General features: G+C 45.0%; 1 protein-coding gene and 1 long non-coding RNA gene across 2 annotated transcripts in view; both read left to right on the top strand.

The window, feature by feature from the left end:
• LOC134304284 (uncharacterized) overlaps window positions 1-5,432 on the top strand; it is a 47,434-nt gene extending 42,002 nt beyond the window's left edge. Inside the window, exon 3 of the long non-coding RNA XR_010007800.1 lies at window positions 5,347-5,432. This is a non-coding gene — a long non-coding RNA (uncharacterized LOC134304284). The remainder of the gene's footprint in view (window positions 1-5,346) is intronic.
• Window positions 5,433-5,460: 28 nt separating this feature from the next.
• Window positions 5,461-23,821, top strand: cdh11 (cadherin 11, type 2, OB-cadherin (osteoblast)). The gene is made up of 11 exons (XM_062989883.1): window positions 5,461-5,715; window positions 6,050-6,344; window positions 7,793-7,912; window positions 9,014-9,181; window positions 13,071-13,258; window positions 15,750-16,003; window positions 16,437-16,573; window positions 17,601-17,722; window positions 18,794-18,911; window positions 21,416-21,667; window positions 22,121-23,821. Exons 1-11 carry the CDS (start codon window positions 5,479-5,481, stop codon window positions 22,615-22,617), a joined length of 2,388 nt encoding a protein of 795 aa, XP_062845953.1. The 5' UTR covers window positions 5,461-5,478; the 3' UTR covers window positions 22,618-23,821.
• The last annotated feature ends 3,550 nt before the right edge of the window (window positions 23,822-27,371 follow it).

Raw genomic sequence — 27,371 nt, 5'->3', positions numbered from 1 at the left:
CCCCAGGATCCTCGTGCTGTGCGGCACCCACACTCCTCGCTCCTCACAGTAACGGCTTGAGCGAGCATGCAGGACAGTGGTAGCTCAGCTAGACTAGTGATCAGTAGGTTGCCGGTTCAAGCCCCGCCACCACCACAGTGTTGGGACCCTGAGCATGACATGACGAAAAGCTGCACACACACCTACACACGTACACAGATACACACACAAACACACACATACACACACACACACAAACACACACATCTAAACATAAACACACACATTTAACCAGCACATGTTGATAGCATCACTGTGGATTTAAACCCCGGATCTCAGCAGTAGTGTGTTAGTGTGATTTACCGCCGCACCACCTGCACGCCTGATTATTTATTTATTATATTGATGATTTATTTATTATATTGATGAATTATTTATTGTGCTGTACAGTTTACTGATATTGTTTCCCTCCTCGGCCGGAACTACAGCAGGAAAGATCAGATCAGGTCTGAATTGTGGATTTAATTTAAGAATGAGCAAAAAGCTGTTATTACTTTTATATTAATTTTTAATTATTTTCCTCATGTTGCTCAGAGCAAAAACATTTTTTAGTTTGGGGGGGATTCATGTTGTTATTACATTTTATTTTATTATTATCTTATTTTATAATTTTATTATTAGTAATTTTATTATTAATTTAATGTAATAATTTTTGTGCTCACTTTTCCTTTTATTTTTATTTTATTTGATTCATTTTTTCCTCTATAACAATCCTATTTTCCTTTCTTTCTAAGTTTTTACATGTTTACATGTTGTGCCGTGTTATCCTCGTCCTCCTTTACCTTCTTTTTATCATGTTTATTATAATTATTGTTATTATTATTTGTCAGCTTTGTTTTTTGTTTTTTTTTGCTTTTTTTTCCACGTCTATCTATTTAAATAAAACTTTTATTTTCTTCTTTTTATTTCCTGTATTTTTATTTTATTTGCTTTTATTCTTGTTTGCTTTTCTTCACCCCCAGCTCTCTCTCTCTGTCTCTCTCTCTCTCTCTCTCTCTCTCTCTCTCTGTCTCTCTCTCTCTCTCTCTCTCTGTCTCTGTCTCTCTGTCTCTCTCTCTCTCTCTCTCTCTCTCTGTCTCTCTCTCTCTCTCTCTCTCTGGTTTGTTTTCTCTCCGGCGGTTCTGCCTCTCACTAGGCTTGGCGTGTTTTCCGGGAAAGAGCTCAGCGTTTTTGGTTTGTGGTGGAGGTGAAACATATTTCAGGAATGTTTGCAATTATAGTTCTATAGAACTGAACCCGCCGGTCCCTCTGTCCTGGCCTCACGGGCGCTGGTTTCTTCTACAGACCCGTACTGATCCTCTTCATCCTCCCACTCTGTATTTTAGAGATGTTATCAGGAGTAGATGTATCAGAACCCCCTCGTTCTCAGCGAGGCTCAGATGTCCTCCCGGCCGCGCCCCCCGTGTGGACGTGCATCTAAACGTTTATCCGTCTGAGCTTCTGAAGCAGGAAAATCTCAGGCGTGATTCAGATCCGTCTGTTCCTGTCAGAGAGAGAAAATAAAAGCTGACGTTCAGTCTCCCTCCGTCCAGACAGCTTCACCGTTTCCCTCCCGCGCCGCCGGACGGGCATCGATCCCATTCCAGACCGTTATTAGGATTCCCCTAAATCCAGCCGGGGCTTGCTGCTGGGGCGGAGGAGGAGGACGGGTTATCGGAAACTGATAGAGTTTAGAATTAAAAAAAAAAAACACTTCGTCACTAATTCATTCATTCATTCAGTTCATTACAGTGAATCCTGAGCCCACACTCACACACCCTGGACATCTTCAGACGTCCATCTATTCATTCATCCATCCAATCATCCACATCTATCTACTTAAGTCCATCCATCCATTCATCCATCTACTCACCATCCATTCATTCATGCATTTACTTACCGACTGACCGACTATCCATTCATTCATTAATCTACTTACCATCCATCTAGTCATCGCCTATCCATCTATCTACCCATCATTCATCCATCCATTCATCTACATCCATGTACTTACATCCATCTATTCATTCATCTCACTGTCAATCCATCCATTCATTCATCCATCTACTCATCATTCATACATCTATTCATCCATTTACTTACCATCCATCCATTCATCCATCTACTCATCGTCCACGTTCATCCATCTACTGTAAATCCATCTTCTATACATCTACATCTTCTATTCATTAATTTATTCACCCCCCCCCCTCCCCAATTTCCCTCCCAAGCTAGTCGTACCCAATTCCCGGATCATATTTTACCTCTACCGCTTTAGACCTCCACTCCTGATCGAGAAGAGTCGTGACTAACACCCCCCCCCCCCTCCTCCCCTTTTGGTCAGCACCATCAAGCACCAGGGTGGTTTATTATTGTGATATAATATAAACAGGCTTATAATCTTTAAACCTGTAGCGTGATCATGGTCCAGGTTCTCTGGGGTAACTGCTAGCGAGTTGCTTGTAGCTTTACAAATACAGAAGGAAACTCTGGATGCAGGTCTTGGTGTATCGAGAGGGGAAGGATGTGAACTTTACTTCTGGCTGAACTCTGGTTTGGAGAGGAGGGAGTTTATGTTCTGGTTTGGGATTTTTATCTGCACTTTGGAATGCAGCGTGGACTTAAAATGATCCGGAATGTCGGTGAGGGTTTTTATTATTATTATTATTATTATTAATTTTCCAGCCTGGTCCCTCGATGATCATGTCCATCAATCTATTAGAAGAAAAACATGTGTGGTTTCGACTTTCACACGCGAGAGTGGAATCAGGAGAGTGGATTTCTTTATCGTTTGGGCTGCTGTTCATATTTTTTTTACAACGTGATTTTGATGTGATTTACTGTTTCACATTTCTTGCTGCTGGAAAGTCTGTTTATTTATTTATTATGATTTTAACGTCATGTTTTACATTTTGGTTCCATTCATGACAGGAACGGTAGTCACTCATTACACAAGATTCATCAGTTCACAAGGTTATATCAAACATGGACAATTTCGTGTCTCCAGTTCACCTCACTTACACGTCTTTGGACTGTGGGAGGAAACCGGAGCACCTGGAGTAAACCCACACGGACACGGGGAGAACATGCACACGGAAAGTCTGAAAATGAAATGCGACCTTTCTTTAATAATGTTGCATCCGTCTTGCACGCCCTCACGTCCCTGCCCGTACAGGTACCTCCCTGGAAGACACGCCCAGCAGGCTGATATTTTGGCGCCCGGTTCAGGCGGAAGGTAAAATGAGGGCATGAAATGTCTCTGTCTGCGGCGCTGATGGCAGTTTTACAGCCGAGCCGCGGTGCATGAAGCACATGAAGTGTTATCAGCCGGTCATTATGGATGCTGACAGAGTGGAGGCAGTGGGCGGCGGATGCCTGGTGGTGGTGGTGGGTGGAACTGAAGAGTTAGGGCCTATTTTCCCTGAGCTCGGAGCTCGATGCGCCTTATTTGGAGCATATTTACGGCTCTGACTGGCATGCCGGAGATTTGTTTGGTTTGGTTTGCTTTTCCTGCTTTTTCATTCCCCTCACACGGGCCTGCTAATGTTCCCCGTCGCGCCGGGCTGTGAGTCACGGCCGCGGAGCCGAGCGATGGGGTTCGTGCGCTAGCTTTAAAGTGTTTGTGTGTGTGTGTGTGTGTGTGGGATTATTTTTCATTTATTTATTTATTTATTCATTATTTCGGCTGCTGGTGGGTCGTGGTGATTTAGATTTCTCAGCAGTGAAGAAATAAGTCCAGCAGAACCAGCCGAAGTGCCTGAGAGTCAGAATAAAACACACGACGCGCCGGTGGACGCCGGATCGGGGTGGTATTAATATTATTAATCGTTCTGGTTTCATTTCGGTGGCTGTTTTATTATTTTATTGGAACACCATGCTGGATCGCCTCCCTAAAATCATGCTGCAGTCTTACCGGTTCCTTCTTTTGATGCTTGAACTTGCTGTGGTCCGGTTCACCCTGGCAGGAACACCCCAAACATAGCCGCCCGAGGGCACCACTCAGGTCCGAACCCAGATCTAAGCAGCACTGGGCTACTGCACCACCCTATATTTACATCCAATAACCTTATTATCCCTCCTAAACGATTTCATGAATCTTTTCATGATGTTATGAACTGTAGATGGTGAAAAACCTAAATGTGCTCCCTCTACCTACATGATCAGCTCCTCAGTAGAGAGGATTCTAATCAGACCTGGAGTCATAATCAGATTATTTAGACGCTCTACTTATACATCTAAGGTTTTAGCTTACTAAGCTAACACAGTTAGCATCGGGACGTTCAAACCGACGCTAGCACGCCAGCTAACGTCTCCCTCCGCGTACCGAAAACACTTAAACTGTCCCTGATGCCCCAATTTACTTGTATAATTACACCTTTATACAGATTAAATATCAATGAGAATTTATTTACATTTGAATGGAACTCTGTTGGTTGCTCCGCATTGATTCGTCCGCCATGTTTGTAGTTCTTTGTGCCGCACTGAATGCTGGGATTGATCTTCAGCGCTGAGGAGGCGTCGGACGCTCCCTCGTTATTCAGTCAGATCATCACTCAGAATTAAGGCGCCTCAGAAGGAGCATTTTAAGGGAGCTAAGAATTTAGACACGCCCTCTTCTCAGGAGTGTAGCTACAGTGGCGCTACTTGAAGGTTGAGATGCGGACATGGCGGTACAGATTAAAATCATGAACGTTTAGCTTGTCTGTTCTCTCAGTGCTGATATTTCATTCCAGTTGGTGGCTTTGCAGCTCAACACACGCTCAATCGTATTTCGAGTTAGATCCACCGCGCTGACGGTTATCAGCGCCTCGCCGGATGACAAAATCTCCCTCGGCTACTTTCTTCTCCGCGGCATCCGCGCGGAAGGTGATGAAAGAGCGTCGGCGCAACACTTCAGCTGGCTAATTAGTGTAGCGCAGCGTGGCCGGCTTCAAAACAGCCAACAACACGACGCCGATGTCGCCGCCCGCGACCGCGGCGGACGCTTAGTCATCGAAGGCCTTTTATTTTTATAATTAGCATCACGGCGATATCTATCTGCGCACAACAGATCTCAAACTCTGAACCGCCGGGGCCACGAGGGACGGCGGATGATGTGTGTGCAGGGCACGAGGCGGGAAACGGCCTAGCAGGGAGAACGCTGGCGCTCTGATGCCTAATTAAATAAAAGCAAATAGGCTTACAACCGCCGTCGCTTAATTAGCCCGGGCGACGCCGCTACGAACGTGCTCGTACTCAAACGCTACGTTTAAAGTCAATTACGCTCTGAACGTGATGCCGAACGCTCAGCGCATGAACTCACGCTCTTCTCTCTTTTATGTCCCGCAGGGACGACGGAAGCACAGACGCCTGGCATGATCCTCGGCCGCACCAAGTGATCCACGTCAAGTTCTCCGCTCGACCCAGCGTTAGCCGTCCTCGGAGCTTCAGGACTCCCTCGTCTCCCAGAGTTCAGGGAAGATGCGGGACGTGTTAGGAATCCAGGTGTTCGTGTTGTGTCTGATGGCGACGTCGTGGATCACGGCGGCGTCCAGGGGTCCTCAGGAACGTGGGCACCGGCGCCACCTGGGCTCCCACAGGCACAGGGAGAGGCGGAAGGAAGGACAGGTCCTCCATCGCTCCAAACGAGGATGGGTGTGGAACCAGTTCTTCGTCATCGAGGAGTACACCGGACCAGATCCAGTCCTCGTTGGACGGGTAAGAACCGAAATGACCTCGGTTTTTCCAGTTGGCACATCAGGCTGGTGGGTTTAGGGCAATGCCAAGGGAAGACAGGGAAGCGTGTTGGGTTCTGCACACTAGTGTTAGACACTGGCGCCCACTGTGGGCTGACCGTGAGCATTAAGGGGTCAGGCAAACACATAATTTTTCTATTAATTACCCAGTTAATGTCCAGGCATCTTGTAAGCCATAACCTGGCATCCCAGAACCAATCAGGGCTCAGTCAGAACCTTGAGATGCCAACGTAAGTCAGTTCTCACGGGTCGAGTGAAGCTTTCTGTTGATTGACCCACTTCATCTCCACCTTCAGCTCCATTCCGACGTGGACTCGGGCGACGGCAACATCAAATACATCCTCTCAGGGGAAGGAGCGGGCACCATCTTCGTCATCGACGATAAAACGGGGAACATCCACGCCACTAAAACCCTGGACCGCGAGGAGCAAGCGGAGTACACGCTCACCGCTCAGGCCGTCGCCAGAGACACCAACAAACCCCTGGAGCCTCCGTCTGAATTCATTGTCAAGGTCCAGGACATCAACGACAACCCACCGGAGTTTCTGCACGGTCCGTATTACGCCCGCGTCGCCGAAATGTCCAACGTGGGTGAGTCTGGGTCCAACTTTTTACCTCTTTGTTTGTTTGTTTGTTTGTTTGTTTGTGAGACGTGGAACAGCAGCTCGTCCGTCATGCATTATTCATACGTGTGCCGGCGGTCCTGCCACTGCTGCTGCTGCTGTCGTTATTTCGGCTTGTTGGGTGCGTACCATACGGGGGGTTATTTTTACCTCCCCGGATGTGCAATACATCATCTCTAATGCGCCTCTGTCACGAGGTAACGATCTGTTACCCCCCGGTACCCCCCTTTAGAAGGCTGTTCGTGCCGGGTCAATTGCGGAGGCGCTGGCACACCGGGCATGTTGGTAGACGCAATTTCACAAAATTAGAGTCACTTCGACACCCACAAACCTGAGGAAGCAACCGGACCGGATCCACTTAATCACACCCAATCACCATCAGCTGTTTTTATATAAACAATAAATAAAATAATAAATAAAATATGCTGCATTTTCTCATTTATTAATTATTCATCCAGATTTTTCAGCATGCCACGCCTGCAGATTGCTTCTTTTCCCCTGCTAGGGGCGAGTTCTTAGAGAGCTCAGTGTTGCATATGGACGGCCACGCATATGGCCTTCCCCAAGTGGCAAGGAACCCTGTTTTAGCTGATCGTGTGTCTGTGTAGGTGCCCGGCAGGCTGATAGTGTAATAGAACGCTTTGCCACTGGTGTACCTCAAACTTGTAGCTTAATAATAATAAATATAATACAAATAATAATAATAATAATAATAATAATAATAATAATATTAATAATAATTAAAAAATAATATTAATAATAAAAAATATTAATAATAGTAATAATTAAAATAATAATAATAATAATAATAATAGTAATAAAAAATAATTTAAATAACTATAATAATAGTAATAATAAAAATAATAATTAAAATAATAATAATAATAGTAATAAAAACATAATAATAATAATTAAAATAATTATAATGATAGTAATAATAAAAATAATAAAAGCAATAATAATGTTAATATTAATAAGAATAATAATAATAATTAAAATAATTTTAAAAATAAATAATAATAATACAATAAAAGCAATAATAATGTTAATAATAGTTATTATTATAATTAAAGAAAATAATAATAACAATAATAATGATAATATTATCAATAATAAAACGGATGGAAATATTAATATTAATAGTAACACTATTAATCATAATAATATTAAAGATAATAATAATCATAGTGATGATGATAATAATAATAATAATAATAATAATAGTAGTAAAAATAGTAATAATAACATAAAAATAATAAAAAATATTAACAAAACAACACCAGTCCTTGTTCACCAGGGTTATAAATGTAGTTCTGGATCCATAATTACAGAAATGATAACAGCTCTAGTACCTCTAACTGTACCACACCTACATAATTAAGGGGTTAAACGTTCTCCTGTGCTCTTTCCTCACAGGAACGTCTGTGATACAGGTCACAGCCACGGACGCCGATGATCCGACGTACGGGAACAGTGCCAGGCTGGTGTACAGCATCCTGCAGGGTCAGCCCTACTTCTCTGTGGAGCCACATACAGGTATTAATCCAACAACATCTACAACATCTACAGGATCTATAAGATCTACATCAGGACTAACATCAAGAGAAACCCAAACACTCTGTAATAAACACTGATGAGGTAAAACGTCCAAACCATCCACCAACGATGCTCTGAATGCAGGACATCACCGACAGGTCTTTCAGAGAAAACAGGATTCGACCTTCTGGTGCTCAGATGTCCAGTTCTGACACCAGCATTCCCAGTGTAGGTGCTTCAGATGGTGGACAGGAGTTACAGGGGCACTTTGACCTTCCTGTGATTAAGCAGCCTGGTACACTTTCACCTCATCACCAGGGTTCAAATCATCTCCAGTTTGATCTTCTGTAGATCTGCTGATGGTCCGTACCAGACGCCACAGCCTTCGTGTCCTCTGTAATTGATGAGTCCTGGCCGCCCAGTGACCTGTCGGCGGTTCTTCGGACCTCTGTGGGGACTCACCATGGCTACCTGTCAGCACCCCTTGCTGTCTGGGAGGTTCTTTGATCCATCAGCCCAATGTCATGTTCCTGACCCTCTAACACATAGGGTTCGAATCCCCAGCAGTGCGCTCAGCTGAAGGACCGATGCCCTGTGACGATTTGGCGTCCTGTCCAGGGTGGATTCCCCCACAACCCTGACCAGGACAAAGCAGTGATAAAACAATGAAAATTCATTCATTGTGTGTTTCACCACCGCTTTATCCTGGTCCAGGTCGCAGTGGGTACAATTCACAAGGCGAAAGGCAGGAAACACCCCGGACAGGTCACCAAGTCATCACACACTTAGGGGCAATTTGGTATCTCCAACTAACCAGACTGCACCCACACGGACACGGGGAGAACATGCCAACTCCACACAGAAAGGACCCGGACCGCTCCACCTGGGCATCGAGCTTAGGACCTCGGTGCTACCCACCGAGCCACCGTGCCGCCCTAAACACAATGTTATTCCATTATTTCATGACAAGTCAATGTGACGTCTGAATCTGTGGTACCTTCAGTAGAAGCTGAAGCTCCTCCAGGGGGAACTGGAGATGACGTCAAATATAAATCTGATCTTTAATGTGTGTGTGTGTGTGTGTGTGTGTGTTTCGACCAGGCATCATCCGGACGGCCCTGCCCAGCATGGACCGAGAGGCCAAGCAGGAGTACGACGTGGTCATTCAGGCCAAAGACATGGGGGGTCACATGGGGGGTCTGTCAGGGACCACGCAGGTCAAAATCACCCTCACAGACGTTAACGACAACCCTCCCAAATTTTCACAAGGTGAGTGTTAAGCATTTCAGCATCGTTATCTAGAAAACGGCCAAAAGTATTCGGACACCTGACTGAGAGCTTAAAAACACGTGGTATTAAAATAGAGCGACTTTGAAGTGAGTGTGTGTGTGGGAATTTGTGTTCAATCAGTCGAAATGGAAGCATTTGATTGATCAGTCGATGTTCCGGTTCATCCCAGAGCTGTTGAGCGGGGCTTGTCTTCAAGTCTTTATAGGGCTTGATTATTATGCTGGAACTGGAAAGGTCCTTCCCTAAACTGTTGCTGCAAAGTCAGAAGCATGTGATTTCCTTCATGTGATTGATTTATTACACCTGTTAGTGACTGTTGTGTCTGAAACACATGACAATCGGGCGTGTCCTGATACTTTTGCTCGTATAGTGTATAGTCTATTATGTCTGTATCTGGGCGCCTGACGGGTCGATAGCACAGCTGGAGATTTGAACCCTGGAATTTAATTATGTAATGAATTAATAATATGAGTTTTATACTTAATCGGTTGTTTAGATATGCAGCAGCTGGAATCGAAGTGTGTGTGAGAGAGTGTGAGTGTGAGTGAGTGTGTGTGTGTGTGTGTGTGTGTGTGTGTGTGTGTGTGTGTGTGAAACTGCGCACTAAGCACAGAGATCTTATCGTTCTTTTGTTGCTGAAATCACTTCAATAAATCTGCCTGAGGTTCAGCCACAGAGTCCCTCCACCCCAAATCAGCACAAAGAAATCAGTGTGTGTGTGTGTGTGTGTGTGTGTGTGAGTGTGTGTGTGTGTGTGTGTGTGTGTGGGATGAGATACAGCGTGTTAAAGACGTCCCGCTGTACCAGTGGTTTCCTGCAGCTAGAAGAACAGAATTGACTATAAAACACCTGAAACAACATCTCCAACCTCCAGTGGGATCAAAGCATCAGCACACGCTGTTCTCCTTCCACTGTCTGAGGAACCAAACGTTCCTCACGTTCCTCTCACCGCACGGACTGGAGAAGAACGAAGAACCAAACGTTCCTCTCAGCACACAGTCTGGATAAGTATGTAGAACCAAACATTTCTCACGTTCTTCTCACCCCACCGTCTAAAGAACCAAACGTTGCTTACGTTCCTCTCGCCACACGGTCTGTAGAAGAACGAAGAACTAAATGTTCCTCACGTTCTCGAGATCCCAGAAGAGAAAATAAATGATATGAGGATTTGATAAGCGCAGTAAGTAGAAGGGGCGTCCCAATACTTTTGTTCACATATTAAACCAAGACTTGCACGTGTTTGGATGCTTTGAGCTTCTGGAGATCCCTGAGGAGAAAAGAAATGATGTGAGGATTTGATCAGCGCTGTGATGTGCTTGGTGTTTGGATCAGTCAGACCGGTGAAGCCGTTTGGTTTGATCTTCTCCACCGTATCTTTGCCGGCGTGGCTGATGGAAGACGCGGCGTTTTTATTCCACTCTTCCTGGAGCTCCATTCTGGTGCTGAGTTATTTTTATAAGAGCAGCTGAAGCTTCTGGCTTTGGAGAGACGGTGAGGAGAACCGTACGCTCCTCCTGCTCAGGCCTGGCCTCAGGCAGGTGTGTCACACACACACACACACACACACACTCACACACACACACACACACACTCACACACTCGCAGGTGTGTGAAGCAGCTGAGCAATGCTTCCCCCGGCTGAGCTCTGTTACAGCTCAACAATGAATCATCAACATTTTATATAATTTCACTTCATCCTGGTCAAGGTCACAGTGAACCTGGCTTCTTCCCGAATCACTGTGTGTGAGGCGTGAACACACCCTGAACTGGCACCTATCGATCACAGGGTCTCAGAGGGTTCTCCTCTTTCTCAGGCGATGCCAGTCATCAGAAAGAACCAAACATTCACTAAACGTTCCTCATGCTCCTCTCACCACACGGTCTGGAGAACCAAACGTTCCTCACGTTCCTCTCACCCCACCATCTGGAGAATGAAGAACCAAACGTTTAGAGAAGAACGAAGAACCAGACATTCAGCATGTTCCTCTCACACATGGTTTGGAGAAGAAAGAAGAACTAAACATTCAGCATGTTCCTCTCACCACACAGTCTGGAGAAGAACGAAGAACTAAACATTTAACATGTTCCTCTCACACATGGTCTGGAGAAGAACAAAGAACCAAATGTTCACCAATGAAGAACCAAACGTTCTTCACGTTCCTCTCACCACATGGTCTGGAGAATGAAGAACCAAACGTTCACCAATGAAGAGCCAAACGTTCCTCAGGTTCCTCTCACTTCACCGTTTGGAGCAGAAGAACCAAACGTTCACCATGTTCTGAATCACTGGGCGTGAGGCATGAATACACCCTAAACCGATGCCAATCGTGCCAGTCTCTTCCACCTCAGCCAATCATATTTTGTGAAGACACCCGGCCGGCTGACAGCACTCTCCAGACTCAAAGCCGGGTCCCAGCGGTGGTGGGCCAGCACAAGAAACCGCTGCTCCAAGTTGGTCCAGCTCATTAAGCCAGCATTATTTAGAAGGACGTTCTTCAAAACGCATGATTAAACGTACAAATGCTAAAAAATGACGATGACGTTTGTGTTTGACTGGTGATTAAATTCCTCTCTTTTTTAAGGATGTATTTATAGTTCAGGGGATTTGATCCTGAGGAGGTGCGTGTGCAGTTCTCAGGTTCTTAATTGCCTGGGCTGTGTTCCAAACGCAGCAGCGGTCTCTGTTCACCACACACGGCTGAGCGTAGCTAAGTAAAAGACTGGATTAGTTTATAAACACGCTGGTTCATTCACCTTACACACGTCAGATCAGCACTTCTGTCCTGATGAGGCGTAACTGTAGTAATCAGAGCATCATCCAGCATCATCCAGCATCATCCAGCATCATCCAGCAGTTCTGAGCAACTGGGATCTTATTAACGTTAAAACGTCCAGATCCAGACGCAGAATGAAACTACACGAGCCGTGAATCATCAGGAAGATCTGGACCGACTCGTCCTGCTGCGTCTGACTTAGGTTTAGAATAATTGGGGGTAAAAATGAATGAAATTTTGCGTCTTTTCTCCCTCAGGGTGAATCGCTCGAGACCGAGAGTGTAACTTTTCATTCTGATATAAAATCATTACGTTCTCACTTCAAACGCAGCGTGTATAATTAATATTAAATCATTAACGCTGGTGAAATCCCAGAAAAGTCGATTATTTACTGCAGACAGGAGCAGTTTAGTGAGGGAGACGCGTCATCCTTCATCTACTGATATGACTGAACCGTGTGTGAACCGTGTGTTTTATTTTATAGTGTGTTTAACTAATCGTCTCTTACAGATCATGGAAATTATTATTATAATTGTTATTATTATTATTGTAATTATTATTATTATTGTAATTGCTATTATTATTATTGTTGTAATTATTATTATTGTAATTATTATTATTATTATATTATTATTATTATTATTATTATTATTATCATTATTATTATTATTATTATTATTTCAATTATTATTATTAATGTTGTTATTATTATTATTATTATTATTATTATTGTAATTGGTATTTTATTATTATTATTATTATTATTACTGCTATTATTATTATTATTATTATTATTGTAATTGGTATTTTATTATTATTATTATTACTGCTATTATTATTATTATTTTAATTGGTATTTTATTATTTTTATTTTATTATTATTATTATTTTATTATTATTGCATACAGAGCTAGCGTACAGAGCTAGCGTACAGAGCTGGATGATAACTGACTGCTCTTTTCTGTACTGGTTTGTGTCAGATGGGATTTAATCTAAACCCACTCCTGTACCACCAGTGTCATGTTCAATAAAACACTGATCAGGGTTAAACTCACCCCTGTGTGTGTGTGTGTGTGTGTGTGCGCGCTCTGCAGGTGTGTATTCCATGTCGGTGTCGGAGGATAAGGTACCGGGGGAGGAGGTGGGTCGTCTGAAGGCCAAGGACTCAGATTTGGGGGAGAACGGGCTGGTGGAGTACACCCTGCTGGAGGGGGACGGTCTGAACGCCTTCGAGATCAGTAAAGACTCTGAAACTCAGGAGGCCGTCATCAAACTCAAGAAGGTGAGAGGTCACATCACCATAATTATATGGTCACCAGGTTTTTTACACAGACACTATAGATGGACACTATACAGTGTGTGTCCACTTACTTTTTTGCTTTCTTGAAGGTTTTTTGGGTGCATTTAGGATGCCCCCCTGTCCTTCCCCCTTAATAAACCCAGACGGGATGGTAGCTCTGGGGGGGTGGGGGGGGGGGGGGTGTACCTGTGTGTTTGATCTGCGTCACCGTTTCCGTCGTCTTTTGTCGCTGTTTTTTCCTTCATCAGACATAAATAAGAAGCGATAAATGACGGATTCAGGAAGTAAACAGACGCCCTTTTGTCTGTGAATGAAAGGACGATTGTTCCGGTGTGTGTGTGTGTGTGTGTGTGTGTGTGTTTACATAGTTTGAATATCGAACCCTTTGAGTGTTTGTTTGCTCGTTCACACACTTTGCGTGTTGGTGTTTAGCGAGTGTGAAGAGAAACTGCGAATGAGTTCGGACGCGAGAGTCAGGAAAAAGAGAGAGTAAAAAAGTCTGAAGAGCTCGAACATTTTACTTATTTATATATTTATTTATTTTTATTTATTTATTTGTTTGTTTGTTTTTATTAATTAATTTACTTTTATATTTATTTTTGTTTATTCATTTAATTATTCATTCATTTTTTATATATTTATTTATTTATTTTTATTCATTTATTTATTTTTATGTATTCATTTACTTATTGATTCATTTATTTTTTTATTTTTTTTTATTTATTCATTTATTCATTTATTTTTATTCATTTATTTTTAATTAATTTATTTTTATTTATTTATTTATTTATTTATTTATTTATTTATTTATTTATTTATTTATTTATTTATTTATTCATTTATTCATTCATTTATTTATTCACGCTCCAAAGTCTTAAAGTAAGTAAGAAGAGTGGCTGTTGAGAAAGCAATTGAGGGTTATGGGCCTTGCTCAAGGGCCCAACAGTGACAACCTGATGACCTTTTGCTTACTAGTCCAGCACCTTTACCACTATGCTACAACTGCTCTTATAAGCTCATGTTCAGGCGTCTGAACGCTGGATGATGCAGCTGTTCTGATGGAGTGTGAGGTCAGTCCACGTTCATTCGTGTGTTTTGTTTTCTTTTGTTTCCCGGTTAGCCGGACGTGCCGTCGCTCTGCTCGATCTGGTCGTGTTGAGCTGATGGATCTCTGGGGAAATCATCACCTTTAGCTCCTGGAAGCTTCTGCTGTAAATTAGAGCTGAAATGACTGGGTGGAATCACAGCGGGTTTAATCAACCATTCTGTTTTAACTCGCCGTGGAGCCGCACCGCGCCGGCGGAATATTAACAGTGGCGTGTTCGGCGTTATCGGCGTCTATTAGCTTCAGATGGGCGGATATTAGGTCCCAAAATAATGAAGCGCCGCAGTGAGAATGTTTACACCTGCGAAGCGTAAAGTAGATTTAACGAGCCAATCAGATCATTCGAATATTTACCCTGATCAGGGTCACAGTGGGTCCAGAGTCTGGCGTATACCACAGTCAGAGCATTAGCATAGAGAATGGCATAAAGCACCACACTGCTGAACTCTGGAGCAGTGGAAACAGGTCCGCTTCATTCAACTGGCAGCTTGTTGGCTTAGATAAAATGCCATCATTCCATCATATTGATCAAGTCTCTGTCCTGGTCTGGCGTGGTGTAAAGCACACTCTTACTGGACACCTGAGCAGTCAAAGATGATGTCTTTGGTGGTGGAGGAGGTATCCTGGCAGTGCCACCCCGACCCCCGTGTTCTCTAAAGTTTGGAGCAGTTACCGGGTTTTAGTTCTAAAGAGAACTTTTAATTAGAGACGCTCGTTTTGTTTAGATGTGACGCGTCTCACGTGAGCAAAAAAAAACCACTCAAAAAACGCGCCGGTGTAAATTAGTGCTTAGTGCCAACGCAGAGGCAGCAAGTGCGTGTGTGTGTGTGTGTGTGTGTGTGTCTGTCTTAGATTGTATATGTGTGTGTGTGTCTGTGTGTGTGTGTTTACCAGGTGGTATTTGGTACTAGACGACTTGGACTGTGTGTGTGTGTGTGTGTGTGTGTGTTTACCAGGTGGTATTTGGTACTAGACGACTTGGACTGTGTGTGTGTGTGTGTGTGTGTGTGTGTGTTTACCAGGTGGTATTTGGTACTAGACGACTTGGACTGTGTGTGTGTGTGTGTGTGTTTACCAGGTGGTATTTGGTACTAGACGACTTGGACTGTGTGTGTGTGTGTGTGTGTGTGTGTGTTTACCACGTGGTATTTGGTTAATACATTATAAAACATTGGCTTTTATAAAAAATACAGACTGTAAACACTCGGAAAACTTTTAGTACAAATCAATATGTGGTCGAAAAGATGTGGACACCCTTTCATGAGTTTGTTGGATAGCCTGTGTGTGTGTGTGTGTGTGTGTGTGTTCAGATGGTACATGGCATCAGAGGGCACCGCTGACGAGCATTTTCCTTTATTATTATTACAGACGGTCGATTTTGAGACCAAGCGCTCGTACACGCTGAAGGTCCAGGCCTCCAACACTCACGTGGACCCTCGCTTCATCAGCTACGGCCCGTACAAGGACACGGCGGTGGTCAAGATCTCAGTGGAGGACGCCGACGAGCCGCCCACGTTCATGGCCCCCAGTTACAGCTTCCAGGTGGAGGAGAACGCGCCGGGGGGCACCATCGTGGGGCGGGTGCACGCCAAGGATACGGACATCGCCAACAACCCCATCAGGTAGAACGATAATAATACGTAAAGCAGTTTTCCTCCCAAATTTAGTCGTACCCAATTCCCTCTAATGCTGCAGACCTCCACTACTGACTGAGGAGGGTCGTGACTAACACATTTCCCCTCCGACACGTGTGCAGTATGGAGACCCGTATCGCACACGGAGAGTCACACACCGATCTCCGTTATCCCCCGTCTCTGTGCAGCTCCTCAGTTAGCCAGCAGAGGTCGTAACTGCAGCAGTTATGAAGAACCCCTGCGGCCCTCCCTCCCCCAAACAGGCCAAATATCGTCCCTATAGGCGTCTGGCTGCTTCTGTTTTCTGTTCTGTTCTTTTATTTCATTGTATGAAGTCGTTCTGTACGATTTTATTCTCTTTCCGGCGAGGTGTTTCGTTCGTACGTCTCTAAACTCGCTCTCTCGCTGCTTTTTGTTGCAGATATTTTATCCCGAGCTACACGAACCTGGAGGAGTTTTTCACCGTCAACCCAGAAGACGGGATCATCAAAACCACACGGCCCCTGGACCGCGAGACTCAGGCTTGGCACAACATCTCAGTCAGCGCCACGGAGATCGGTACGTCCCTGTCCTTTCTCGCCCCTATTTTGGTTCCCCCCAAATTATAGGGGAGCCATGATTCTCTCATTCCTTTGCGCCCACGCGGAGCCGGCGCTGCTCCGCCCGGCTTTACTGTGGTCGCGCTGGTTCTGATTTCCTGCCTGCGCTGCACTTTCAGACCCGCAATCGTGCCGTTATTTCCGTACGTGCTGTGCAGTGTAGCATGAAACCAGATTTATTTCGCGATGGGGTGGAGCTGGCGCCCGGGTTGGGCTGTGGTCTGAGGTCACATGACCGTTTTTGGGGTTTTTGGTCAGGATTCGCCGGTATGGGTGGGGCAGTGAAACGTTCGAGGCAGTAGTAATTAACAGAGCTGCATTTCATGCCAATGAATCTGAGCTGAATCTGAGCCCTTGGCAGAGTAAAGCTTGCTCGGTTGTGGACGGTAAGCGCCACCTATGTTTCAGCAGCTTCTAATTCATCTGACCTGTCAGACATATTTACTCTCAGCATCATGGAACGGTTTGTGTTTTCTTAATGGACTTAAAGCCTATATCCTTAGAGCTATTTATACGGGCACAGAGAACTCAGGAATTACTGGGCAATGCCACAAAGCGGTGCTATTGACCAGCCGGGCATCTACACAGATATGCTTGGTTGTGTCTTGGTGCAGCAGTTTAACTAATAAAATCTCGTATAAGCTGCATTTATGATGAAATATCTTCGTGTGTGGGCGCTCGGGTGGCACGGGGGCAAGGCGCACTAGCCCACTAGTGCCTACGCGGATTATTATTGCTGCAGTTACGCCCTCCGCTGGCTGATTGAGGTGCTGCACAGAGACGGAGGATACTGGAGATCAGTGTGCGCGATACGGATCTCCGTATGAACCCGCCTGGCGCGGTCGGAGGGGGTCGCGTGTTAGTCACGGCCCTCGTCAGTCAGAAGTAGAGATATTATACGATCTGGGAATTGGATATGACTAGATAGAGAGGACAATTAAGTAAGAAATGCATTCGTCTGACTGATCTGTGTGGTGCTGTTCCAGGCGGCCATCATCAGGACACCAAAGTGCGAGTGAACATCAAAGTGAAGGACGTGAACGACAACGCGCCGGAGTTCGCCACTCAGGATGAAGTGATGATGTGCGAGAACGTCACGCCGGGCACCGTAAGAACCCTCGCCTTTCCTTCTCCACCCACACCTCCGCCTGAACGACCGCTTTAATACGAGCGAGGACGATTCGACGCGTTTTACCTTCACCAGCTTTACCGGCTCAGATAAAGCCGATCTGCATTCGCGCCGTACTTACAGTTCCACCGCGGCGGAGAGGCAGAATTAATTAGCGGCTAAATGCATTCGCAAGGGCATCCTGGCGTCGCTTAAAAATGTACCTTTGTTAATTCACTTCAAACAGAACAGAGCGTTACAGATGGAGCACGAAGCACGACGCTGAAAATAAAACGTCCTCATTTATTTTACTCAGGAATGTAAAGGTGTGTGAGACAGAAACCGGCACCGCAGCGCCACCATCAGGCGCACCGAGCTCATTTCATGTCTGACTAGGCACAATTGGCTGTGCCAGGACAGGGTGTGGTCGTATAAAAATTGTGGCTATGTCTAAGAGAGTGGATGGTCGAGCTCCCGTGACAGATTGGCGTCCGTCCTGTCCGGGGAATCCGGATCCATGGTGAGACTTTTATTCGGTTGGATGCTGGACACTGGATTCTAATCGATGCCAACTACTCAGATTCTGGGATGTATAGCTTGCACTCAGTGTTTCAGGGTGGCACAAGACCCAGTGGTGCCCGGGACTCACATTCAACCACCATAGCCAATGATGTCTGTATGTAGATACCCAACTGCACGATAGCACCGCTGGGTCTTGTGCCACCCTGAAACACTGAGCGCAAGCTATACATCCCAGACAGACCACCAGTCCATCCCATGGCATTGCCCATTCACCCATCCACCCGGCTATGGGCAATTTAGAACCCCCAGTTTTCTTTTTGGTGGTGGGAGGAACCCGAAGAACCCTAAAAGACCCCACCCAGGTCATCTTGGAGGGGACAATAGTGATGCCAACCACCGGCCACCATAATAGAAGAAAAACCCACTCAAGTTTGTTTTTAAATAAAAAATGACCGTAAACACTGGGAAACCTTTCAGTACATATAAATATGTGGTCAGAAGTATGTGGACACCTCTCCATAAGCTTGTTGTGATGTGTGGGTCCTGCAGGCCATAAAGACGGTGAGCGCGGTGGACAAGGACGAGATGGCACACCGGCAGCATTTTCACTTCAGTCTGTCTCCGAGAGTGGCGAGTAACCACAACTTCTCTCTGAAGGACAACAGAGGTGAGTTCAGCCCCTCCGCGCCCCCCATCAAACCTTTTGGAACTGATCCTGTTTCGTTTGTGCCGTCACACCCCGCGTGCCGGTCTTTAATCGCTTCAGAGTGTTGGGACGTGCCGGATAAACATGGCCGGGACCCAGATGTGCTCTGTCCTCACTAACGGTGCCAGGATTGAGGAACACTCGTGCCAGGAACCCCCAGGGTGGGGTGGGGGTGGGGATATGACTGAACAGCCGAGCCTGCGGGAGGTGCACTTATCGGTGCGCTCTCAACGCAGGTCCCAGGCCTGGATCATAATAGAAGGGTTACGTCAGGAAGGGCAACCGGTGTAAAAACTGTGCCGAGTCTGGTGTGTCTGGTGTGAGGACCAGATCCGCTGTGGTGACGCATAAATACAGGAGCAGTTTCCAGGATATTATAATAATAAAGATGTTAAAGAATAATAAAACTGTTATTATGATAGTGATAATAAAAACAATAATGAAAATAATAATAAAGGTAATGATAACTAATAAAAAGAATAATAAATATAGTAATAATAATATTAAATATAATAATAACAATAATAATTATAATGGTTATAATAATAATAAATATAATAATAATAATAATAATAGTAAATATAATAATACATATAATAATAATAATATAATAATAATAACAATAATAATAATAATAATAAATATAATAATAATAATAATAAATATAATAATAATAAATAAAACTAAAGCTTCTAGTTTTGAAACTTTGCAGCTGAAGAACGTTCAACTATTCCAAACTTCCCCAAAGCCTTTCTAGCAAGAGGTCAAGTCCCAAATCATCAGCACTCTCCTTTAATCATGTGATGAGCTCTATAAGATATAAAAGTCCTATTAGCGGAGGAGAAAGGCGCGATAATTGCAGTTTAAATGGATATTTGAAAATGAAAGATAAATCCCTTTATGTGGCTGTGGAGGGTCTGAACGGCGGCGGTGGGGGGTGACGCGCCTCGCTCTTCTGTTTGGTTTGATTTAATGAGGCTGGACCACGCTGAGATGGATTGAAGCGCTGCTGGAATTGACCGCCGTTATCGGACGCCTTTCAGGGACGGGCGAGGATTTGAAGAGGTTTTTTTTGGGCTCTGCTGGGTTATCTCGCCCTTCATTATGACCCGCCGGCCTGGCACAGACCCCCAACGTTCTGTTATCGGTTAAGGTTAATGAAGGCCAGAGCAGATTCTATTTCCTGTCATATTTCCTGTTCCTGTTCACTGAGGACGTGAGAAGTTGTGTGATAAAAAAATATAATAAATAAGTAAATAATTAATAAATAATAATAACAATAATATTAATACTACTAATAATAATAGCCTAACAATAATAGTAATAATATTATTAATAATAATTATAATAATAACAATAATAGCCAAACAAGAAAATATAAATTAATAAATAAATAAATAATAATAGCCTAGAAGTAAAATAATTATTATTATTATAGAATTATTAAACAGCTCAATGACTTATATCAAAGTCTCTAGAAATAGCGCCCCCCATCCCAGGACTCTGCCTTTACCGCCCGTGTCAGAGAGCGTCCACGGTGAACACAGCTCTATTACAGTCTGAATCGCCGAGCCGTTCCTGGTGAAATAATCCTCATTCAAACTCTATTTCAGACACAAAATGTTCCTCTGTAGAAATACAGAATCTCCACGAGTCACGGGGGGTCGGGACGAATAATAATAATCATCCTAATAATGATCAGCTCCAGAAACATGACAGAAGAGAAACCGGGTTCCACATTACAGACTCAGTGTGGGACATTAGGAGGAAATGGTTCCAGTATGATAGAGCGGAGACCCGGCGGGTCGATTCTAGCTCCAGGTGTGACAAGTCTGTGCTTTACGCCACCCGTGGTCATTTCACACAGAGAACATTACAGCCAAGGCTAATAGATAGCGTCAGGGTGATGAAGCGCTGACTCGGTGTCACGCTGTTCCTACACTGACGGAGTCTCATTAGGGGTCTGAAGGCGACGACTCCGTCTACATCCTTTCCTCGTCGGGATAGAACCCATAACGGTGCCCGCTGCCGCTCTGATCGCTCTTAAAATTAAAACCTTGGAGAATTGATTGGATGACAATGGGACAGGTGGTCACCTGATCAACCTTTCTATCCTGGTGGGTCTCTTTCAGAATGACGATGCCCCCATACACCGGCTACAGGGGCACCAAAGGGAGACTTTAGAGCATCATGTTGGACAGATCTTCCCTCTATCTTCACCAAAACACCAGCTGAGGGAAGATCTTTGGATGACTGGTGTTCCGTTTTGATAGTAGAGTTCCTCAGACCCATGCCAGGGTGCATTAAAGCTTTTTCCAGAAGTTTGTGGTTAACCAACTCCTTAAACCTTCCTTTGAACGTACTCACTCACAGGTCTTGAGAAACCAGATCCGGGTTTGATTTGGTCTGAACGTTTGGTCCGAACGTCCGTGTGCTCACCTGCTGTTTCTTTCCCAATCCCGCAGACAGCACAGCGACGGTGGTGGTGATGCGCAAGGGCTTCAGCAGGATGACCCAGGACGTGTACGCGCTCCCCATAGAAATCAGCGACAACGGGGTCCCACCTCTGAGCAGCACCAACACCCTTCTGATCCGGGTCTGCAGCTGCGACGCCAAGCAGACCATCCTGTCCTGTAACGTGGAGCCGTTCGTCCTGCCGGCGGGTCTGAGCACGGGCGCCCTCATCGCCATCCTCGCCTGCATCGTCATTCTGCTGGGTGAGTGAAACGTCTCGGGAATATAAACGTTTAAATCAAAGGAGAAATTGTAAAGGACGTGAAGGTAGCGCAGATGCTTCCAGACATGGTTCAGGTCCGCCTGTCCTGATGAGCATGGCCATCCACAGATCTACAGGGCACCAGAACATGAGGGTTTGCAATAATCAGATCCACACCTTGAGCACCAGTGGTAGACTTTTTTGGTAGACCAGTGGTGGTAGGCATTTTTGAGGCCTGCAGTTGAGTTCCAATTCAACCCAAAGGTGTGGTTGAGGTCAGTGACTTGTGCAGACCACTGGAGACCCTCCACACCAAACCATGCCATTATGGGCCTTGCTTTGTGCAGGTGTGTCTGAAAAATCTAAACTGTACATTTAGAAGGGGCGTCCACATACTTTTGGGCCGAAGCACATGTGAATATTTTAATAATACTGAACCCCGGTTTCTCCACAGCCATCGTGGTGCTCTTCGTGGCCCTGCGGCGTCAGAAGAAGGAGCCGCTGATCGTCTTCGAGGAGGAGGACATCCGCGAGAACATCATCACCTACGACGACGAGGGCGGCGGCGAGGAGGACACCGAGGCGTTCGACATCGCCACCCTGCAAAATCCCGACGGAGCCAACGACTTCCTCCCACGCAAGGACATCAAACCGGAGCTCAGCTACAGCGTCCAGGCCGGACTGAGACCCGCCGGCAGCGGGGTGGACGTGGACGACTTCATCAAGACGCGAGTGTGCGACGCCGACAACGACCCCACGGCGCCTCCCTACGATTCCATCCAGGTGTACGGCTACGAGGGAAGAGGCTCCGTCGCCGGATCGCTCAGCTCGCTGGAATCGGTGACCACCGATTCGGACCTGGACTACGACTACCTCCAGAACTGGGGGCCACGTTTCAAAAAACTCGCCGACCTGTACGGCACCAAAGACTCGGCCGACGACAACTCTTAACGAAGAATCACGTCCGCGTTCGGGACCTCCCCGGAATAAACACCTCCCCTTTCTCGTCACTTCCACTAACGACGTGTGCTGTGTGAAGTTTACTATAAGCAATTCCATTTATTTAGATCGGTTTCTTTCAGTATACGATGAGTATACCACGAACAAGGGATTTTTTTCTCTAGGCGCGACTGAGACGGACCAGACGATGTAGATGCGTTAAATAATGAAGGAATAATAAAGTATGAAGGATATAAAGAGAGAAAGAGAGACGCCTGTGTGGGACGTACGGAGACGTAAAGAAGTATTCACCAACCTGGGACGTTACGTATTCTGCATTTTGTTTTGCTGATACTGTGAACGAGCTCACGCAGGACGAAACAAACTGTTGCCTTATTATTAACAACACGATACACAGGAGAGATCAGCGAATTTAAATGTATTCCTCTTTAGCAGCGCCCCCAACAGGCCGGGAGGAGCAATCCAACTCGCCAAAAAGGCTTTTTCTTATTATTTTTTTCTCTTTTTTATACTTAGTATTTTTTCTTTGGACTCTTCCAGATCCACTCAAGGCAAATCAGATCTAGTACACAACAATTAAAAAGAAATAATCAAATATACAATTTCATTTGAAATGAAATCACACGGAAGCAACGTGAGCTCAACAATCGCCTTAAATCACGGACACTCCCGCAGCGAGGTGCATTGCTTTTCTAACGTGAAAGCAAAACTATATCGTGAAGCAAAACTCAACCCCTTATAACCTGTGTACAGTACAAACGTGCAGCGTGTCTCCTGAGGATCAAACCCGCACCCAAGGGTTCACGGTTTACCCGTACGTCTTTTTATTACCATTGATTATTATTATTATTATTATTATTATTATTATTATTCTATGTTATCATTATTTTTGACTATTTTATAATTTACCGGGAGGCTTTTATGTTTTTTATTTTATTTTATTTGACGTATTTTATTCTCAGCTGAAAGAAAATAGCAATCTGTCGTGTGGCGGCGAGCAGACGAACGGCTCATTTCTATATGTGGATTTTATGGTACCTATTTGTACAATTTTAAAAGTTCTTATTTTAGTATACATACGGATATCAGTATTTGGAACATGTAAGAAACTGTTACAGCATCACACTTATATTTTATGAACATTGTACTGTTGCTTTATTATGTGCTTCAATCTACGAAGCGGAAAACTTTGAAATAAATGATCTTTTTATAAAAATAAACCAGCGGTGTTTACATGTCATGTCATCCTGGTGTTTCCTCGGTGTAGAAAACATCGGCCTGTGCGAGCACACCCACGTTACATGTTCAGTTACTTGGAATACAGTTTGGGGAAGGCCTTTTTATCCTGCACGCTACATATCGTCATATGTTAATCTAGGACCAGGACTTCACGTGCAACATCGGTGCCTGACCTCGCTAATTAAATCTTGTGGAAAGCCTTCCCATGGGAGTAGAGGCTGTTATAGCTGTAAGGGGCCCTTTATCCCTATTTCCCTCACTGTGGTGAATCTTATTAGCAATTCACCACATTGCTAATAATTTTATAGGGTCAGAATTTATCCACAATGATCTTCATGAAGGGGCTGTGGGGCGAGCCGTCTGCTATTGCAACGGGGTCATGTGACAAGACAACAATCCGAATCCCGAGATGAACGGCTGAAAGGAGATGAATTAGGAGTCTGGATTGGTCCGGTCCATGTTTATTTATTTACATGAGCATGGCAGTATTTAGCCGGTGTTAAGGGTTAAGGGTTTTGCTCAAGGGTCCAACAGTGGCAGCTAGACTGTGGTGGGGCTCTGGGTCACCCAAAAGCCAGACACGGCTGCAGATGAACAAGCACGTAACTCATGAGGGAGACTATTCCACATTTTGGGGGCGGCGACACTGAATGTTCTGTCACCAAATGTAAGTCATGTAGGCAGATGTAGGGTGGCAGAGCGAAGAGACTGGTGGTGGATGATTCTCAGCACTGCAGTGACACTGACAATGGTGGTGGTGTGTTAGTGTGTGTTGTGCTGGTAGGAGTGGATCAGACACAGTTTTTAAATACCATGTCCACTCACTGTCCACTCTATTAGACTCTCCTACCTAGTCGGTCCACCTTGTAGATGTAAAGTCAGAGACGATCGCTCATCTATTGCTGCTGTTTGAGTCGGTCATCTTCTAGACCTTCATCAGTGGTCACAGGACGCTGCCCACGGGGCGCTGTTGGCTGGATGTTTTCGGTTGGTGGACTATTCTCAGTCCAGCAGTGACAGTGAGGTGTTTAAAAACTCCAGCAGCGCTGCTGTGTCTGATCCACTCATACCAGCACAACACACACTAACACACCACCACTATGTCAGTGTCACTGCAGTGCTGAGAATCATCCACCACCTAAATAATACCTGCTCTGTGGTGGTCCTGTGGGGGTCCTGACCATTGAAGAACAGCATGAAAGGGGGTAACAAAGTATGTAGAGAAACAGATGGACTACAGTCAGTAATTGTAGAACTACAAAGTGCTTCTATATGGTAAGTGGAGCTGATAAAATGGACAGTGAGTGTAGAAACAGGGAGGCGGTTTTAATGTTATGGCAATTTTTAATCCCCGGTTTGGTATCAAGACTGACGTTATTTTCACACGAGTGTTATGTACACGCTGTATAACCTTTTTTCTAAAGGGAATAAATAATAAATCTCGTTTTTTCTCTCTCTTATATTCTAAACTGAACCCATTTAATCCGACACACTTGCAGAAATCAGGAGGGAGGAAATACTTTCTCATGGCGCTGTAGGTGGTCTGACTAGTAAAAAAAGTGTGATATTTTAAAGAATCTGTTATTTATCCGAGCAGCGTGTCGTCTGTGTGACTGAGAGAACCGGAGTAAAGCAAAGCCGGATGGTTTGGAGTGCAGAGTGACAGTCTGCATTGTAAAAACACCACACACACACACACACACACAGTGAGTGTTTGAGTAGTTTAAGTGTGTACAGCGGTAGGTCAGTGCTTTGTCCGTCACCGGGGAGTTCCACTTCGACTCTCTCGGAGGGACGCTGTGTGTTGAAAGGTCAGCGTGCACTTTGTTAAAAAAAATAACAGCGGCTCCGGAGATGCCGAGACGGAGAGAATTGAACTGGGCTGCTGATTTCCCGCCGGAGATCCCGCGGTAAACAGTGGAGTGTCACCGCAGGCTGTGCTCTATTACTTTCTGCTTCTGCACAGCTCCATCAGTGTGCTAAGTGAAGTCCATCGAGTGGCCTCTGATGGAAACTAGCATGGCTGTTAGCGACTCGTTGTGAATCTGCTGTCCGGTGCCCAAGGTCGTTCCTTGGACGAGGTGTCTCGGGTCTCCTTTTAAACCTGAACCCTTCAACCACGAGGCGTGCGGATCAAACCCAGACCACGATGCTGAACACCAGACTAGTGTGAGCAGAAGCGATGGTTGGTTTAGAAGCCGGCGCTGGTGATGGATGATTTACAGAGCGCTCGGTGTTGCTCTCATACGTGATGCGGTGTCGGATGTGCAGCGTGATAGTGTCAGCTCTCCTCAGCCAGCGCTGAGAATGGGCGACGAATTGTTGAGCAGATTAGATTTGGGAGAAAAATAGGGAAGGAAAGAGAGATGAACCGCCACACTCAGCTCTGGTTATCGTCACGTGACCTGGACCAACAACGTCATTGTGTCTGAATCTCACCTCGCAAGAATCAAACCAATCAGCCATAACATTAAAACCACCTCCTTGTTTCCACACTCACTGTCCATTTTATCAGCTCCACTTACCATATAGAAGCACTTTGTAGTTCTACAATTACTGACAGTAATCCATCTGTTTCTCTACATGCTTTGTTACCCCCTTTCATGCTGTTCTTCAATGGTCAGGACCCCCACAGGACCACCACAGAGCAGGTATTATTGAGGTGGTGGATGATTCTCAGCACTGCAGTGACACTGACATGGTGGTGGTGTGTTAGTGTGTGTTGTGCTGGTATGAGTGGATCAGACACAGCAGCGCTGCTGGAGTTTTTAAACACCTCACTGTCACTGCTGGACTGAGAAACGTCCACCAACCAACAATATCCAGCCAACAGCGCCCCGTGGGCAGCGTCCTGTGACCACTGATGAAGGTCTAGAAGATGAGCGACTCAAACAGCAGCAATAGATGAGCGATCGTCTCTGACTTTACATCTACAAGGTGGACCGACTGGGTAGGAGTGTCTAATACAGTAGAGTGGACAGTGAGTGGACACGGTGTTTAAAAACTCCAGCAGCGCTGCTGTGTCTGATCCACTCCTACCAGCACAACACACACTAACACACCACCACCATGTCAGTGTCACTGCAGTGCTGAGAATCATCCACCACCTAAATAATACCTGCTCTGTGGAGGTCCTGTGGGGGTCCTGACCATTGAAGAACAGCATTAAAGGAGCTAACAAAGAATGTAGAGAAACAGATGGACTACAGTCAGTAATTGTAGAACTACAAAGTGCTTCTATATGGTAAGTGGAGCTGATAACATGGACAGTGAGTGTAGAAACAAAGAGGTGGTTTTAATGTTATGGCTAATCAGTGTGTGTACATGGAACAGTTGTTTCTCTCCCAAGCTTTTAGGTCTCTTAATGTTGGGAAGCTTGCTTGGACTCCAGACCTGATTCATGTGGTATTAAAAAGACGGATGAGTTTCAGCAGAGACGTTTCATTAGATGTGAAAACTTTGGCATTTAAAAATGAAATTTAATTTCTATAAAAGTACATTAAATA

Source organism: Trichomycterus rosablanca, chromosome 27 (assembly GCF_030014385.1).
Source record: "Trichomycterus rosablanca isolate fTriRos1 chromosome 27, fTriRos1.hap1, whole genome shotgun sequence".
Lineage (NCBI taxonomy): Eukaryota > Metazoa > Chordata > Actinopteri > Siluriformes > Trichomycteridae > Trichomycterus > Trichomycterus rosablanca.
The sequence above is the reverse complement of the archived record's forward strand: the minus strand, read 5'-3'. Positions and strand labels throughout refer to the sequence as shown.

What these genes read in the sequence shown, in the direction of transcription:
- cdh11 (XM_062989883.1), top strand. Translation starts at nt 5,479, where the DNA reads ATGCGGGACGTGTTAGGAATCCAGGTGTTCGTGTTGTGTCTGATGGCG. An exon ending in CCGTCATCAAACTCAAGAAG is followed by an intron (nt 13,259 to 15,749) that starts GTGAGAGGTCAC and finishes TTATTATTACAG; the next exon opens with ACGGTCGATTTTGAGACCAA. An exon ending in CTCTCTGAAGGACAACAGAG is followed by an intron (nt 18,912 to 21,415) that starts GTGAGTTCAGCC and finishes CCAATCCCGCAG; the next exon opens with ACAGCACAGCGACGGTGGTG.